This window comes from Saimiri boliviensis, chromosome 6 (assembly GCF_048565385.1).
Source record: "Saimiri boliviensis isolate mSaiBol1 chromosome 6, mSaiBol1.pri, whole genome shotgun sequence".
NCBI lineage: Eukaryota > Metazoa > Chordata > Mammalia > Primates > Cebidae > Saimiri > Saimiri boliviensis.
Genome location: NC_133454.1, coordinates 53,581,830 through 53,598,766, shown reverse-complemented (window position 1 = coordinate 53,598,766; position 16,937 = coordinate 53,581,830). Strand labels below are relative to the sequence as shown.

General features: G+C 48.2%; 1 protein-coding gene across 1 annotated transcript in view; it reads left to right on the top strand.

Moving 5' to 3' along the window:
* Positions 1-286: 286 nt before the first annotated feature.
* SMIM35 (small integral membrane protein 35) overlaps positions 287-16,937 on the top strand; it is a 54,364-nt gene continuing 37,713 nt past the window's right edge. The window contains exons 1-3 of the mRNA XM_074401918.1: positions 287-535; positions 735-835; positions 2,230-2,356. Of these exons, the coding sequence (XP_074258019.1) occupies positions 287-535; positions 735-835; positions 2,230-2,356 (477 nt within the window). The remainder of the gene's footprint in view (positions 536-734; positions 836-2,229; positions 2,357-16,937) is intronic.

The following is a 16,937-nucleotide window of genomic DNA, read 5'->3' as shown; positions in this document are numbered from 1 at the left end:
TCACACATTCTGCACTCTGAGTTGTGTTTATGAGGCTGCTCATGTTCCAAGCAAGAGGTGAGCCCTCGGCGAGTGTCAGAGCCCAGACCCCTGCAGGACTGTGGGCTCCACGCTGGGCGCTCTCCCCTCCTCTCAGCACCTGTGTGAGGGGTGAGGGGCACCACTCCCCTCCCATTCTGAGAACTCCCCACCCCCAGGCTCCCATGCCTGGGCATCACAGATGACAGCGTACTTCACGTGACCTCACCTCTTTTAGAGACTTCTCACATTGGAGCAGTGGTGTGGGATGATATTTACTATGAATAAGAGATCCCACGCCCCCCGGGTTATAACCCCTCTACAGGATGGCAGGGGGCTTGAAGATCTTCTGCCACATACTCTGGCTTCTGCAGACTCTAATGCTGGATGGGGTAGGTGCCGGAAGTGCCTAGTGACTTGGACTGAGGCTCTGCAGAGACAGCAGCCTCGGACAAACCCAAGTATGGAGGACCTGGGAAGGCCCCTGTCTCTGGACAAGACCCTGGCCTGGCGGGAGGTCTCCCTCAGCTCTGCCACCACACTCTGGGGACGTTTCTGTTCCATTTGCCTCTTTTGACCTCTCTCCTGCTTCTCTGTAGTTACCAGCAAAGTCTCAGAAGCACTCGCTGCTTTAGGGATAGGAAGGTGGGGAGAGGTTCCGAAGCTGCGGCCACCTCTTCTGCAGAAGGGTGACTCCCACCTCATTTCTTCCCCAGGTCCCCCAAGCTGGGCTGTTGGTCACCTCTCAGAGCAGTCTGGCCTGGAAGCGGGATGTACTCAGCGCTGCAGGCCTTGGGTTCCGGGTGGACCCAGATGGGTGTCCTGGGTTTTTGGTTTCCAGCCTGCACTGGCCCTGCTTTGATAGAGAGGTCCCCGCCTCCAGTTCCCTGAGGTTCTGATTTTTCTCTTGTGCTTCCAGGTAGATTTCTAGTTTCGCTTCTACTCCAAGCCTGGTCCCTGGCAGGCACCTCTTACCCTGTGGTTTCGTACCCCCATTCTGTGCCCTGTCATTTCTTCTTGTGCCCAGGCTACAGCTGCTTGCTGGTCCCTTGTCCACAGCTGCCCACCTGCCCAGGCCTGTGCCTCTCCTGCCCTGGGTCCATATGCAGCTCTCGCCCCTTCCCCACACTCCTGGCCTTGCGGTGAATACTGAAGCTGAGACTGGGATAAGAGGAGAGAAACCTCAGTGCAAGGAGGGGCGGGCCCGGGAAGAGGAGACAGTGGATCACCGTGGGGGCTGCAGGCTGGTCCTACTAGGTGCGTGGCAGCCAATGCACGCTCTGCTGCAGGGACCCTGCTCTCCTGGCCCAGCAGAACAGTGTCACAACAGGGTGACTGGCCCCCCAGGCCACAGGGGCCTGAGACACATTTTTAAGTGAGTGACAAAACGTTCTCTAATTAAGCAGGACAACTAATTAGCTATCACTATGACCTGATGTCAACTAGGTCACAGGGTCAATAGAGTTGAATCCCTGCCTGCGGTTACCCTATCCTGCAGCCAGGTATCAAATTATAGGCTTGGATGAACTGGAGACGGATGTCATTGTTTATTTTGAACAATGTCTGTTTGTGTTTCATTCCACAAAAATTGCGTCTCGGCATCACCGAGCTCAGCCTCCGGTCATCCTCCGGTCCTGCACTGCCATCCCTACCATCCTTCCCACCCTCGTGCCTGAATGCCACCTGCTTTCTGCCTCATAAAGAATCCCAGCTGCCAACCCCTCCGATTTCTCTCACTTCATCAGCCCCTTCCTGGCTTTGCTTTCAGCCCCCAAGGTGAATCCTCTCAACACACCACTCACTTGCAAATATAATACCTTCATCCTTGTTCTTCTGCCACACCCAGCCAGCACCACTGCAGCCCTAGAGCAGGCCAGACATCCACCCACACCACCCTGCACCTGGGTGCTGAAAAGTCCTTCAGCCACAGGGTGGTGACCACAGCAACATCACTGCCTCCAGCACCCAGCAGAAATTCCACCCACAGCAGTGTGTCACCTGTGTGCTCACGGTCAGCTCTCTCACCACGGTGGCTCTGTTCATGTTTCAGAGTGCTCTGCAAGGTGCCCATCGTGCCTCCCCTCCCCCAATGCTGTCATCAGATGCTCTGACCTCCTACTCCACAGAGGAAGCGGGAGGTCTGCAGACAGGAAGGCATCATGTCTTGCCTCTCCTTATCCCTCCCACTCCCATTCTCACATCTATATCCAGACCCTTCCTGAGTGCCCTTCAGTTTCCAGGAAGGTTTATCCCTATCCCTTCAAAGCCTTCTGAACTCAAGACAGAGTGCCAACTGGCAGTTCCTTCTGCGCCTTCAGTGCCGCCCTTTCTCCAGCAGGTAGCTATGCCCACGTCTCCCTTCCTCCAACACAACACTCTCCCTTGAGGCTACTGCGGCTCTAGTTGTGGCCAGACCTCTGTCCTTCCCCTCACCACTCAGCTTGGGGAGCGAGTGGCCAACGCTTGTCATCTCCAGTTCTCACGGAAATGTGCGGCCTGGCTCTTTTTCTCCTTTCTTCACCACCTCCTTGCATCTCCGTCCACGCTACATCCCTCGGTGGCCTGGCCTCTGCCCCCTTTATTCCTCTGGAGCTGTGTTTGCAGAGGCCACCGATGACCTCCGTTGTGACTTCTGCAAATGGTGTTCAATGACATGGCTTGCCTCTGCTGCAGAGTTGGCCTGTCTTCCTGGAGCCTGTCTCACACCGTGATTGTCCTTCTGCCTGGATCTTCTCCGTCATCTCCACTTTGTATGTCAGCGTTCCGAGGGTTCCTCTGTGCCCTCTCTTTTTCTTGCTTTTATTCTCTCCCTGGGGATGTCATCTTCTGTGCTTGCACCTATCACCTGGGTGCTGATCTCTCCCAGATTCAGCTTTCTGGTCCAGAGGATCCTCCTGAGCTCTTATCCATTGCCCAGTGAACATCTCCTCGTGAGGTCTGGCAGGTACCTTGAACCCAACAGGACGATGGCACTGCCTTCCTGCATGTCCCCATTTTGAGCAGTGGCACTGCCATCTACTCTGTTGCCTAATCGATACCCAGGAGTCACCAGGCCTCCCCTCTCTCCCTAACTTACTACCTCCAATTGATCGCTCAGTTCTGCTGACCTTCTCTTCCTGATGTCCTATCCACCTCTCCCCTGTGAAGAGGAGGCTGAGAATGAATTGCATAGAGTCTCTGACTCAGAGTCCTTCAAGAGCCAGGGGAAACTGAAGGAAATGACTAGACATATTTAACAAGGAGTGGGGGACACTCGCAGAACGCATGCCTCACTGAAAGACGTCACATTCAGGCATGAATTCAGCACTGCATGGGTCAAAAAAAAGCACAAACAAAGCCTGTCTTGGGTGGAGGTGGCAGGGCCGGGATGGTGGTGGCAGGTGTGACACGGAGTGGGTAAGGCTGTTGAAATGGAACAGCTGGTGGGGTCCTTAGGAAACCGAGAATAGGGCTATGCTGACTTCCTGCAAGATGGGGTCTCTATACTTCAGCTGGCCCTGGCAGAAAATGCAGGCATCTTGGGGGCCCTGGAATTTGAGAGATCCACTCAGAAACTGGCAAACCAACCTTGGCAGCCGCAAACAGGAGTGTCATACCAGAGACACAGGAGGCAGGGATGGCCTTCCATACTTGGAACTGATGATAATTCCAAAAGACACAATCCTGAATGTTGAAATCCCGAATGTTCAAAATCCCCCAAAATAGGCCTGGCACAGTGGCTCACGCCTGTAATCAGCACTTTGGGAGGCTGAGGCAGGTGTATCACTTGAGGTCAGGAATTTGAGTCTAGCCTGGTCAACAGGATGAAATCCTGCTTCTGTCAAAAAATATAAAAATTATCCAGATGTGGTGGTGGGCACCTGTAGTCCCAGCTTCTCAGGAGGCTGAGGTGGGAAATCTGCTTGAACCCAGGAGGTGGAGGTTGCAGTGAGCTGAGATCATACTACTACACTCCAGCCTGGGCAACAGAGATCCTGTCTCAAAAAATAAAATAAAATAAAATAAAATAAAATAAAAATCCTGAAAATCAAATTATGGAAAAAAACCATAGAAACATTCATTAAAACATAATTATTGGCCGGGTGCGGTGGCTCACGCCTGTAATCCCAGCACTTTGGGAGGCCGAGGCGGGTGGATCACTAGGTCAAGAGATCGAGACCATCCTGGTCAAACATGATGAAACCCCGTCTCTACTAAAAATACAAAAAATTAGCTGGGCATGGTGGCGCGTGCCTGTAATCCCAGCTACTCAGGAGGCTGAGGCAGGAGAATTGCCTGAACCCAGGAGGCGGAGGTTGCGGTGAGCTGAGATCACGCCATTGCACTCCAGCCTGGGTAACAAGAGCGAAACTCCGTCTCAAAAAAACAAAAACAAAAACATAATTATTTACATTTCAAAGGGGATTTATATTGGAAACATAAAAACACAACAGAACGCTTTTTTTTTTTTTTTTTTTTTTTTGAGACAGAGTCTTGCTGTCACCAGGCTGGAGTGCAGTGGTATGATCTCGGCTTACTGCAACCTCTGCCTTCTGGGTTCAAGTGATTCTTCTGCCTCAGTCGCCTGAGTAGCCGGGACTAAAGGCATGTGCCACCATGCCCAGCTAATTTTTGTATTTTTAGTAGAGACAGAGTTTCACCATGTTGGCCAGGATGGTCTCAATCTCTTGACCTCGTGATCCGCCTGCCTTCGCCTCCAAAAGTGCTGGGATTATAGGCGTGAGCCACCACGCTAGGTCAACAGAACACTATATCCATGTTACACAATAAAATAGGCAGTGATAACATACATATTTTTGCAAGCATAAACACTCAGGTACTGACAGTTGCATGGATATAAGAGTTATGAGCAGATGAACCATTTTCAGAAATAGGTCAAAAAGGGCAAGAAATAAATGCATGTCACTATGGTTGGTACTTATGTGCACCCAGGTTTAGGACTGTGTTCACTGAAATAACAGGATGAGCAAAGAAAGTCTTTCCAAGAATTTGATCAAAAACTTCAATGGATCACCACCAAAGATGCAGTTGTCTAAATAACTGAGATTTCAAGACACTTTAACTTCACAAAGGCAGATGTACAGAGGTCCAAAGAGCTGAGATTCCAAGAAATTTTAACTTCACAAAGGCAGGTGTACAGAAAGGACATCTCTTCATCCATTGGGAAAATTTCAGTGTTTTTATGTACACGCGCAATGCGTCCACACAAAGTTGACATTGTGATAATGCACTTTCAGAGATCTAAATTTGAAAAAAAAAAAAAAAAAAAAGGCTGCATAAAACAAATTAGAACTCTCTAATAAACTCTGTACAACTTATACCTCCAGTCTTGCAAATGATGCAAAGATGAAATACCTAGAATAGGGAATTATAAAAAATAATGCTGACAATTTAAAATAGCGAAAAAGAAAAAAACAACAAAAAACGATCCTGTGATTGTGATTTTTGGGACTTTAGATGTTGGGGATTTAGACTTTAGAGATTACAATGCTTTAGGATTTTAACATTTGAGATTACCGTGTTTGGGACTGTGTCTTGCTCCAACTCCTCGTTTTCCTCTCTGGGACCTTGTAGGCAGGTGTGGAGACCCTATCACTGTCAGGGGAGCAAGGGCTGGGTGGCGGTCTTTGGGACCTTGAATGAGATGAGTCCTCAAAATTCCTTCCAGGCTAAAGAGTAACACAAATTATAGGACTTGAGCCTCCAAGTGAATAAAAGCCTCTGTAAACACGTTGCTTTAGGCGGGTAAACAGCTATGCTGGACCACGTCCAAGGAATGCCCCACCTGTTGCCTCTAGTTCTTGGGGAAGGCACCATTTCAGCCACCAGAGGGCGCTCAGGTTCCAGGAATGGTTTCTCAGGATTGCTGCTTGGAGGAGTTGACTATGGAATCTGAGGGAGGGTGACCTGAGCATGGGAGCCATGCAGGTGGAACTCCAAGACTGAAGTCAGACCTTTTCAATCACTCTGCCATTGTCCCCAGCTAAGGCCATTTATTAATTCGTTTATGCAAGGAACATTTGTCCTGTACCTCGAAGGGGCCAGCCCTGACCTAGTAAGTCTTTTTTTTTTTTTTTTTTTTTTTTTTTTTTTTTTGAGAGAGTCTCGCTTTGTCTCCCAGCCTAGAGTGCAATGGCAGGATCTCAGCTCACGGCAACCTCCACCTCCTGGGGCTCAAGTGATTCTCCTGCCTCAGCCTCCTGAGTAGCTGGGATTACAGGCACCCGCCACCATGCCAGGCTGATTTTTGTATTTTTAGTAGAGGCAAGGTTTCACCATGTTGGTCAGCTGGTCTCAACCTCCTGATCTCAAGTGATCCATCCATCCATCTTGGCCTCCCTAAGTGCTGGGATTACAGGAGAGAGCCACTGCGCCTGCTGTGAGCTAATAGGCTTTGGAGACACAGAATCAGAAAAGCCTGTCTGGACGCTAGAGAGGCCATAAACTGTACTGGGAGGTGGGCCTTTGTCACTGCAGTCCCCTGCAGGGTATTTGTGCATGACAGAGGGACATACTGAGCGTGGTGGCTGTGCTCAGGTGGAAGGGTTGATTCTGTCTGGGACCTGGGAGATGGTTTCCTATTGTTGGAATTATTTGTCGTGGGTCTCAAAGGGTGGGGAGGAGTGCACCAGGCTGAAAGGTTTGGGGAGAGGCAGGGGAACATCATAAGCCAATGCATGTAAGTTTGGCTGGACAGGAAAATGCCCAGGTGGGAGTTGTGGCATGCGGCTGGAAGGTGGGGGCTTAGGCGATCAGATTAGGGAAGAGCTGGGGGCTTACCTCCGAGGAGAGAAGCATTCTATGTGGGAGCCAGGGCAGACTCAGGTTTTTTGGGGCCTGAAGCTTATATAGTTTTGAGGCTTTCTTAGATGAAGAATACAAAATTGTAAGTACAAAAGTAGGAAGAGGTGCTTGGAAGGGTCTGTGCAAGTGAGAGTCCTGAGGCTTAGCTTATTGGCCTCCTGGTGAATCCTCCTGTGCATGGGAGACACGTCTGCCGCAATCTCCCTGCTTCCCTGCAGAGCCCTGGCCTGCCCTCAGCAGCTCCCCGCTGGCAGCAAACCACTTCCCTCTCACTCCTGCCTCTCACCCTTCTTGGGTCCCCTGAAGTCCCGAGCAGCCGCCTTAGAAGGCCGGACACAGGAAGCTGGAGTTTAGGGTTTCTTCTGGGGAAAGGGAGGCAGAGGTGCACAGCTGTTGGAGGAGGTGGGTGGTGACGACCTTTTCTACGGTGTCTATGCAAATAGCACCCCACCCCCATTGTTCCAAGAGCTGCCTTTGAATCTGGCCAGCAACTCTTATGCCCGCTTTAAACAACACACAGTGTGGAGGAGTTCTCCCACTTTGCCAGGCGCTTTCACACCTCTCATGTCATCTGCACCATGTTCTAGGGAGGCAGGCAGCACTGCTCCCTCCACAGAAGGTCCCACCTGGCAGTTGGGACCTCACACCCAGCACCCGCCCCTCATCACTTGTGTCTCTGGTTCACAGTCAACCCAACAGTATTTCAACCTGAGATTGTCCTGCTGGGGTAGCAGCGAGGGACAATGAGTCACCACAGAAGTGAAACCACAGATGACGTGGCTGGCTTTGTTATTCTCCCCTTCCTGCGGGGTGTTTTGATGGTAAGGGTGTGCACAGGTGGGGTGGAGCTGGCAGTCTTTGTTGCACTGTCTGTCTGCACTGTAGTGAGAGTTCTCACCTTTACCCGCTTCTTGGGCTGTTGGGAGAGCTCTCGCCTGGGTTTACCTTAAAGTTCAGGCTGTCACCTGTGCAATGGATCGCTGAGGCTCAGCACTGATTGCACGATCTGCTGGGTGTTCAATTTGAGGGTCTCATCCAGGGCAGCGAGAGGAGAGAGGTGGTCACTAATTTCAGCAGCCTTTAATCAAGTAAAGAGAACTGAGCGTCCGCCTGTGTTAGACACGGTGCCAGCTCCGGGAGGAGAGCACACAGTCAGGCATGGCCTCGTCCTCTTGGCTCACTTCAGCATCCATGAATGGCTCCTTGTGCCAGGCAGTGAGCTGGCCTGTGGGAGACCCAGGGGTGGGTGAGTAAGCTGTGTGCCTGACTGTGAGAAGCTCCCATCTGTTTCAGGATGTGAGCCTTTGTTATAAATCCACAGGGAACAGCACAAGGCATAGCATCATCTGTACAAAATTGGATAGGATACTTTCTCTGCATCTTGTGCCACCGATTAGAATGAAAGACCATGCCTCTGATGTTCACTGGTCCTTTCTTGGCTCTGCATCCAGGCAAACATGAACCTGCCTCTACCTCCCTCACACGTCTTCACAAAAGCCCAGAGCAATCCCTTCTGCCTCTCCTGCTTCACTGAAGGATGAGAATCAGAAGTAGGGGAATGGAATGAGTCAAAGCGTCTTCCCTGCCTCTGGAGAAGCTCTTCCCCAAATGGAGTGGGGATGGATGAGGGGAGGTCACTGGAGCCATTTTCTACAAAGAAGGTTTGGAAATCGTTGGTCTGGAATTCAAGATGCATCCAGGTGGCAGGGGGGACACAATGGAGAGAGGAAGCATCCAAGTATTTAGGTGTTTCAGTGCTTCGGCCAGATCTACAAAATCCCCAAGACTCTGAACTTGCAACCAATCAAAGCATTCCTGATTCATCCTATTTTCTGCACCATGCATGCGTCGGCCTGCACTCATGGTGAGGAAGCAAGGGTGGGAGCTAGAAGAGCGGGTACATGGAGGCTCTGAGGCAGGAGGACCCCACTCAGGATGGGTGCCTGCCACCTTGTATGCGTCAGTTGTTTCTGCTCCCCACCTTCCTCCCCAAGGCCTGGCGGGGATAAACAGAGAGTCACAGAGCGAAAGCCACCTTGTCTTTGAACTCTCCAGCAGCTGCAGGGTCTGCAGATGGCAGGAGCAGCTGATGGCTGGTGTGGGTGGCTGGGCACTGGTACCCAGCTCACCTGGGCTGTGCCTGACGCTGGCCCACTTGAGCAGAGGCCTCGCTTTGTCTGGGCTGGGACTTTGGCTTAGATTCCCCAGCTGGCATCCCGTCTTTGCAGGCCTAGGAGCCCATGAGCCTGTGGGACAAGCTGGGATACTTGCCTGGGTGAAGGAAGATGTTCCGTGATTCCCCAAAGCCCCTTCCCTCTTCCATTACTTCGTGGGACTCCCACAGCCATCGCATGAGATATACATCACTCACCAGCCTCTTCATTTTATGGAAGACAACGTGGAAGGTCAGAGTGGCTCACCTGAGATTGTGCAGCTGGTGTGTGCTAGGGAGGGGGCTCCAGCACAGGCTCCTCTGAAGGCGAGCCCTGTGCTCCTTCCAGTACTGTGGGGGAAGTCACAGCGCCTCTCTAGATCCGCTCCCCACCAGGAACCTGGACCCCTTGGTGCCCTCTAGGCCCCAGTGACTCCACTGCAGCATGGGGTGGTTTGAACTCAGTGGCACAGGTCCCTGACTATTCTCCCTCCGTGTCTAGTGTGGGAGGCACAGTTTGCACAGCGGACGCATTGACAGCAATCCAAGGCAGGTGTGGTGAATGAGGAACGTGGACTTACTCTGGCCAAACTCTCTCTATCATGCCTTCCATCAATAAACAATTTTGTGCTTGCACTCTGATATTTATGTATTTATAAAGTATATTTGGACTTGTAATAGACTATGTATGACTGTTATAAAGCATGCATGCAAAAAATAAATTAAAAGCATTAAGGATGGAATGAACATGCGAGAATTGCAGCTTCCCTTCAAATCACTCCCAGGCGGTTCTGGGATCCCCCACCAGTGTCTCAGATTCAATGTTTGGACCAGCCTCCTGCCACCCTTGGCAGGCCATTCCCCTTCTCTGGCTCCATGTGGCATTGTCTCCTGTGGCCCCTGGTGCCAGGGAAATGGCTTACCCCGTGGATGACTGGAAAAGAGCCCTGACCCTCGCTCACACCTGATGTGGCTGCTTAAGCTGACACTGGCAACGTCCCTGGGAGTTTTAGCGAAATAGCACTCTTACTACTAAAAGTACAAAATTAGCCAGGCGTGGCGGCACACATCTGTAATCCCAGTTATTTGGGAGGCTGAGGCAGGAGAATCGCTGGAACCAGACAGGCGGAGGTTGCAGTGAGCTGAGACTGTGCCACTGCACTCCAGCCTGGCGACAGAGCAAGACTCCGTCTTAAAAAGTAGTACATTATGATTATTGGCAAAATCGTCATCGTTTTCACTTGCTCTTTTTTGTTTGTTTTGTTTTTGTTGTTTGTTTTAAGCTCTTTAGCCTGGTTCATAGGCATGAGGCTGCAGAAGGGAGGAAGGCTGAAAGGCAGGTTTTCTCCTTCCCTGTCCTGGCCCAGGACCTGTGACACTTCACTCCTTTAGGTCATGTCCTTTCCAGAAGTCGCCTCCATCTTTTCCAGGATGGCCTGCTGTTTGGCTATTACTCATGTGTTTAATCTAGAGCCTGTTTTTTTTTTTTTTTTTTTTTTTTTCCCCCGAGCTTTATGATTTTTGCCTCATTCCTGAACCCTTTGTACCATTATTCACTTAACCTCTTTTCTTCTATTTTTTCTTTTCTTCTTTTTTTAAATTCAGACAGAGTCTTGCTCTGTCACCCAGGCTGGAGTGCAGTGGTGGAATCTCGGCTCACTGCAACCTCCACTGCCTGGGTTCAAGTGACTCTCGTGCCTCAGCTTCCCAAGTAGCTGGGGCTACAAGAGCACACCACCACCCTCAGCTAATTTTTTTGGTATTTTTAGTAGAGACTGGGTTTTGCCATGTTGGCCAGGCTGGTCTCAAACTCCTGACCTCAGGTGATCCACCCGCCTCAGCTTCCCCAAGTGCTGGAATTACAGATGTGAGTCACTGTGGCAGACCTAATATTTTTCTTGAATCTGACTCACTTTTTAAAATTAATTACTTCCTTTAACCTTGTTCTAAAAAGTAAAATCCACAAAATCAAGATTTGATATGCTAGTTGTCTCTTCTTAAATGTATTAAAATAAATGCATAGCTGTTAAAACAAGAAATGGCTCCGGGGTACACTACGATCACATCCTGTGTTACCAGTGGCTGTGCCCCCACTCTGGGGGCAGTGATGGGAGGCATGCAGAGATTGGCCTTGGTGAGGTCCCATCTGAGCCCCAGAGGCACCTTCTAAGAAACTGTCAGCAAGGCATTTGAAACACTCTGGGCTGCTGTCTGCATCTCCTTCTTCCCAAGACACAGACCCTGCCTAGCAAAGCTTAGGCACTCAAGCCAGTACCCTGGGGCAAACGTGGAGGGTCGCAGAGCTCCCCAGCCCACAGAAGCATTTGCTTAGGCTGCTGTAAAGGAAGCTTTGCCTTGATTCCCCCAAAGTGAGGGGCCACCGCTTATACTCAAAGTCTCATTTTGGCTGCTGAGACAACTTACTTGCTTCTCTGTCCATGGGGCTTCTCCATTCACTAAATCCTTCAAATAGAAGCATGTCTTCTCCAGCTCTCCCAGCCTTCAGTCTCTGGACAGGACTGTCTAAGGTCTGGGGTCTTCTGAGATGGCTGTGGCTGGCTCTGGGTGTATTGCCCATGTCTGCTCCTAGATGACATCTCAGCTGTCCTGAACTGCCACCAAGACTCTGTTCAGGAAGAGCCAGGGCAGAAGTGCTGAGCTTCAGGGTGTCATCTGTCAAGAAGGCCCCAGAATGCCAACTCTGAGGCCCCGACTGGGACCAGGACTCATTCATTTGCATATTTTCTCTGTCTCTGTCTCTCTCCCTTTCTCTCTGTTGTCAGACACACAACAAGTGTATGTATTCTAGAATCCTTGTGTAATTGGTTAATTTAATTAAAAGCAGATGAGATCACTGGCCAGGCACAGTGGCTCGTGCTTGTAATCCCAGCACTTTGGGAGGCCGAGGCAGGCAGCTCATGAGGTTAGGAGTTCAAGACCAGACTGACCAACATGGTGAAACCCGATCTCTACTAAAAATACAAAAATTCGCTGGGCACGGTGGTGTGCGCCTGTAGTCCCAGCTACTCGGGAGGCTGAGGCAAGAGAATCACTTGAATCTGGGAGGTGGAGGTTGCAGTGAGTTAAGATCACACCATTGCACTCCAGCCTGGGTGACAGAGCGAGACTTCATCCCAAAAGGGGGGGGGGAAACCGAGATGATATCACCTATAAATCACCTTCACAGACCACGTGTAAACATGTCACAGTATGCTAGCCCCCTCAGACCCTGGCAGATGCACACAGGCACACAGCATGTGGGCCACTGACACAGGGACCAAGTGTGTGTCATTTCCCCCAAGGTCACTGCATTAGGGATGGTGGCTGACTTTCAGCAACCATCTTACTCCTAAAGCTCACTCAGTGGAAGGGAGACTCACGTCTATTCATTGCCTTTCTCTTGCTTAGGGAAGTAATAAAACTAAGTGTTCTTGGGACTGACATTTACAAAGAAATTTAAAATATTTATTTGTCTTAAACTCCTTTACTCAAAGCAATACATTTTCAAATATAAACATCCTTCTCTCTAAACTTAAAAGTATATTCATTATGACTCTCACCTTCCTCCTCAATGTGAGATAACCCGAACTAATTACTTTGGGAAACTCCCTATACTGAATCTTGTATGAATGGATTTTGATGGACCCTATTCCTCTGTCCTCCACCCACAAATGGTGTCAGTCTGGTTGTGAAAGAATGCCCTGGGGAGCTTATTGAAAATTACAGACTCCTGGGCTCACCTCTGAAGAGTTTCCTTGGATAGGTCTGGAGTGGGTCCCAGGTACTCCATTCTTTGAAAGGTCCTTAGGGAACTCTGAAGAATTTGGGAACAGCTGCTCTACGCCTGCCCTGACTCACCTTAATTGTAGGGGGTCTATTGAGGTTGAGGGATGAGCAGGCAGGGAACTACCTGATGTTAAGGTTGCATTTCTGACTGGACGTGGTGGCTCACACATGTAATCCCAGCACTTTGAGAGGTGGAGGTGGGCAGATCACAAGGTCAGGAGTTCATGACCAGTCTGGCCAACATAGTGAAACCCTATCTCTACTAAAAATACAAAAATTAGCTGGGCATGGATGGTTCCAGCTACTTGGGAGGCTGAGGCAGGAGAATCTCTTGAACCCAGGAGGTGGAGGTTGTGGTGAGCCAAGATTGAGCCACTGTACTCTAGCCTGGGCAACAGAGTGAGACCCCTCCAAAAAAAAAAAAAAAAAATTACAGCCAAGCACTAGGACTTACAGTTTCTTGAGGCTTCCTCCTGGTTCTTCATAAACCCCATCATCAGTGTAAAGGTTGATGTTTATCTTCCTGTGTGCTTGGAAGGAGATCACACATCCATCTAATCTAATGTGGTATCAGACCAATGTAGCATCATCACTTAAAGAGAAAGGGGCCTGACTCAGAGGCTTGTTTTATGTTACAGGAAATTTGGTTTGTCAGGGGCTGTTTCTGTCTGCCCTCATTCTTGCATTAGGGCCGACTTTGGGTCATCAGTAGGTGCAGCTCTCTGTGTGCTTATGTAACTTGGTGCCTAACTAGTCTCTGTCCAAAGGAGGACAAAGGCTACTGATAAATCAGTGAAGAGCTGCCAATACTCTTGTGCTGTTCTAGAAAATTTAACTCTAAGTGAAGGAAAGTAACTTATTGAATATCTACCATGTGCCAAAAACCACCAAACTCTCCTTTCACTACACATCTTACTTAATCTTTAACATTGTGAAGTTAATATTTTAATCTCCATTTCACCATAAGAGAAGATTAAAACTCAATCTTGCCCAGAGTCATGATATTTTAGCTTCCAGATGGCCTGGCTCCAAGTCTTTTTCCATCATCCCATGCTGCTAAAGCAAATATTCTGATGGTCAAGAGTTAAAAAGATCTGCCTGAAAATACTGAATTGAAAGACTCAGAGCTATACATTATCAGAGAGTGAGGGTAAAGTTTAGTGAGCAGTAAACAAACCAGTGGGTCTAGTTTCAAACAGAAGATACTTGATTTTGTATTGTTATTATGTGATTGGTCCGTTTTCTTCAGCAGTATTTTCCATCACATGGATATTTCTATTGCAAAAGACAAAAATGATATGAAATTGATGATACCTGTTTTTGACCTTTAAGAATGGCAGTTTTGGCCAGGTGCGGTGGCTCATGCCTGTAATCCCAGCACTTTGGGAGGCCGAGACAGGCAGATCATGAGGTCTGGAGATCAAGACCTCTGGGCTAACATGGTGAAACCCCATCTCTACTAAAACACAAAATACAAAAAAATTGGCTGGGCATGGCGGTGCACACCTGTAGTCCCAGCTACTCGGAGGCTGAGGCAGGAGAATCACTTGAACCCAGGAGGCGGAGATTGCAGTGAGCTGAGATTGTGCCACTGCACTATAAACTGGGTGACAGTGCAAGACTTCGTCTCAAAAAAAAAAAAAAAAAAAAAAAAAGAAATGACTGTTTTATATGGTTCAAGCTAATACTAAGGCAAAACTTGAAAGGCTGTTTTGGCTTCGACTCCCTGCCCCATTCCACTGGTTCTTCATAAACCCTACTGTCACCTGCTCTATATCTGCCCTGGCTTGCCTTAATCACAGGGAGAACCACAACTTGGTGACAGCCTTTCTCTGTGTATGTGTGAGTGTGTGCATGTGTGTATACCATAACCAGAATAATATGATATCTATTCTTCTGCAACTTGAACTGATCTTTAAAATATGGAATTGATCATATTTTGAATTTGATGTATAATTAGGAGTTTATTGAAGCAAAAAAAAAAAAAAAAGACGAGGAAGAAGAAGTAAAACAAGCTGGGCACCATAGTTCATGCCTGTAATACTAGCTACTAAGGAGGCTGAGGTGGGAGGACCGCTTGAGCCCAGGCGTTCCAAACCAGAGATTTGCATTATTTGAGCAAAATGAGCAACAAAGGAGGGATTCTTGATTCCAGCTAAAGAAAAGCGTAGGCACCATGAAACCTGATGTATTGAGGGTAGGGGACCTAGAAGTTGATGGAGATGAAAATGTGCCAAACCTGGACCTTGGGCAATATCATCTCCACATCTGCTTCCATCATTGATCCTCACAAGGAAGCCTAGGGCCTCCCACTAGGGGCTGCTGGACTCAGGTTTGGGGTTTTAGAACTTCCTTCTGATTTTGTTTGATGTATTGCTAATCTTGCAGGGGGTTGTGTTGCTCACTTGTTTGCTTTTCATTTTAAAGTTCCTTGTCAGTATGAATCTAAAAGCTAGAGAGATCCAATCACCTACTGGAGGTTTCTTCTAATGATCAAAGTAGGATTTTTTTTTCTTTTTTTGAGACAGAATCTCACTCTCATCCAAGCTAGAAGGCTAGAGTGCAGTGGTATGATCTTGGCTCACTGCAATCTCTGCTTCCCGGGTTCCAGCAATTCTCCTGCCTCAGCCTCCTGAGCAGCTGGGTTCACAGGCACCTGCCACCAGGTCTGGCTAATTTTTGTATTTTTAGTAGAGATAGGGTTTCACCATGTTGGCCAGTTTGGTCTTGAACTCCTGACCTCAAGTGATCTGCCTGCCCTCAGCCTCCTAAAGTGCTGGGATTACAGGCGTGAGCCATCGCCCCCATCCTAGAATGAACTTTAAATGGGAATCGGAGGGGCATCTGGAGAAAAATCATAATCTAAATGGGTGCTGGGATGACCATTTGCAAGCTCTCTTGGCTTTGGGTCGGTTCCTCCAAATGGCTTGGTAAATAGGTGCATAGCGCCACCATTACCTCTGTGCTGCTTGGCGGCTATGGCTGCATAGTTTTTTTTCAATTCTGCCAGACTTCTCAGGGACTAAGATTTGTTTTCTGGAATGTGAGATGGATTGATGAGTACAATTAGGGTAAGTTCTTACCCTAAGTGTAAGGATCTTGATAGATCTGCCTTTTGCATGGGTTTTGGATGTTACATATCTACAGGAAACCTGGATTATAGAAAATGCATTTCAATGCACATCTTCAAGTTTAAGAATTTAGGAACTCCTCTCCAAGGGATAGTTTAGACAGAGGTAAAAATATAGGCTGGCATTTTATTGCTTTTTTGACAGCTTTGCTCAGATATAATTCACATAATATACAACTCACAATTAGAAGTATATAATTTAATGTTTTTAATATACTCACACATATCTGCAGCCATCATTGCAAGTTTAAAACATTTTCATCACCTAAAAAAAAAAAAAAGCCATACCCTTTAGCTAAGATAACCCCCTCCTTTCTTTTCTCCTCACCTCCCTTGGCCCCCCTGCTAATTTACTTCCTTTTGTTCTTTTTTTTTTTTTTTTTTTTTTTTTGAGATGGAGTCTTGCTCTGTCACCCAGGCTGGAGTGCAGTGGTGTGATCTCGGCTCACTGCAACCTCTGCCTCCCGGGTTCAAGTGATTCTCCTGCCTCAGCCTCCCGAGTAGCTGGAACTACAGGCACGTGTCTCTACATCTGGCTAAGTTTTTGTATTTTTAGTAGAGAGGAGGTTTCACCTCATTAGCCAGGATGGTCTCGATCTCCTGATCTAGTGATCCGCCTGCCTCAGGCTCCCAAAGTGCTGGGATTACAGGTGTGTGCCACCATGCCCGACCTCTCTTTCTCTATAGATTTTCTGGGTATTTCATAAAATTAGAATCATATAATATCTGGACTTTCGTGACTGGCTTTTTTCACTTAGCATAATGTTTTTGAGGTTCATTCAAGTAGCATGTATTAATACTTCATTTCTTTAAATGACCAAATATTCTGTAATATGGATATACAACATTCTGTTTATACATTTGTCTGTGGATTCCTTAGGATTTTCTTTTTTTAAAAAAAATCTTTTACCAAATATCCAGACTTCAAGGAGAAAGATTTTCCATATATAAGACTGTGTCATCTGTGAAGAGATATTTTCATTTCTTCCTTTCCAATCTGGATACCTTCCATTTCTTTTTCTTTTGACTATTTCCCTGGCTAGGACC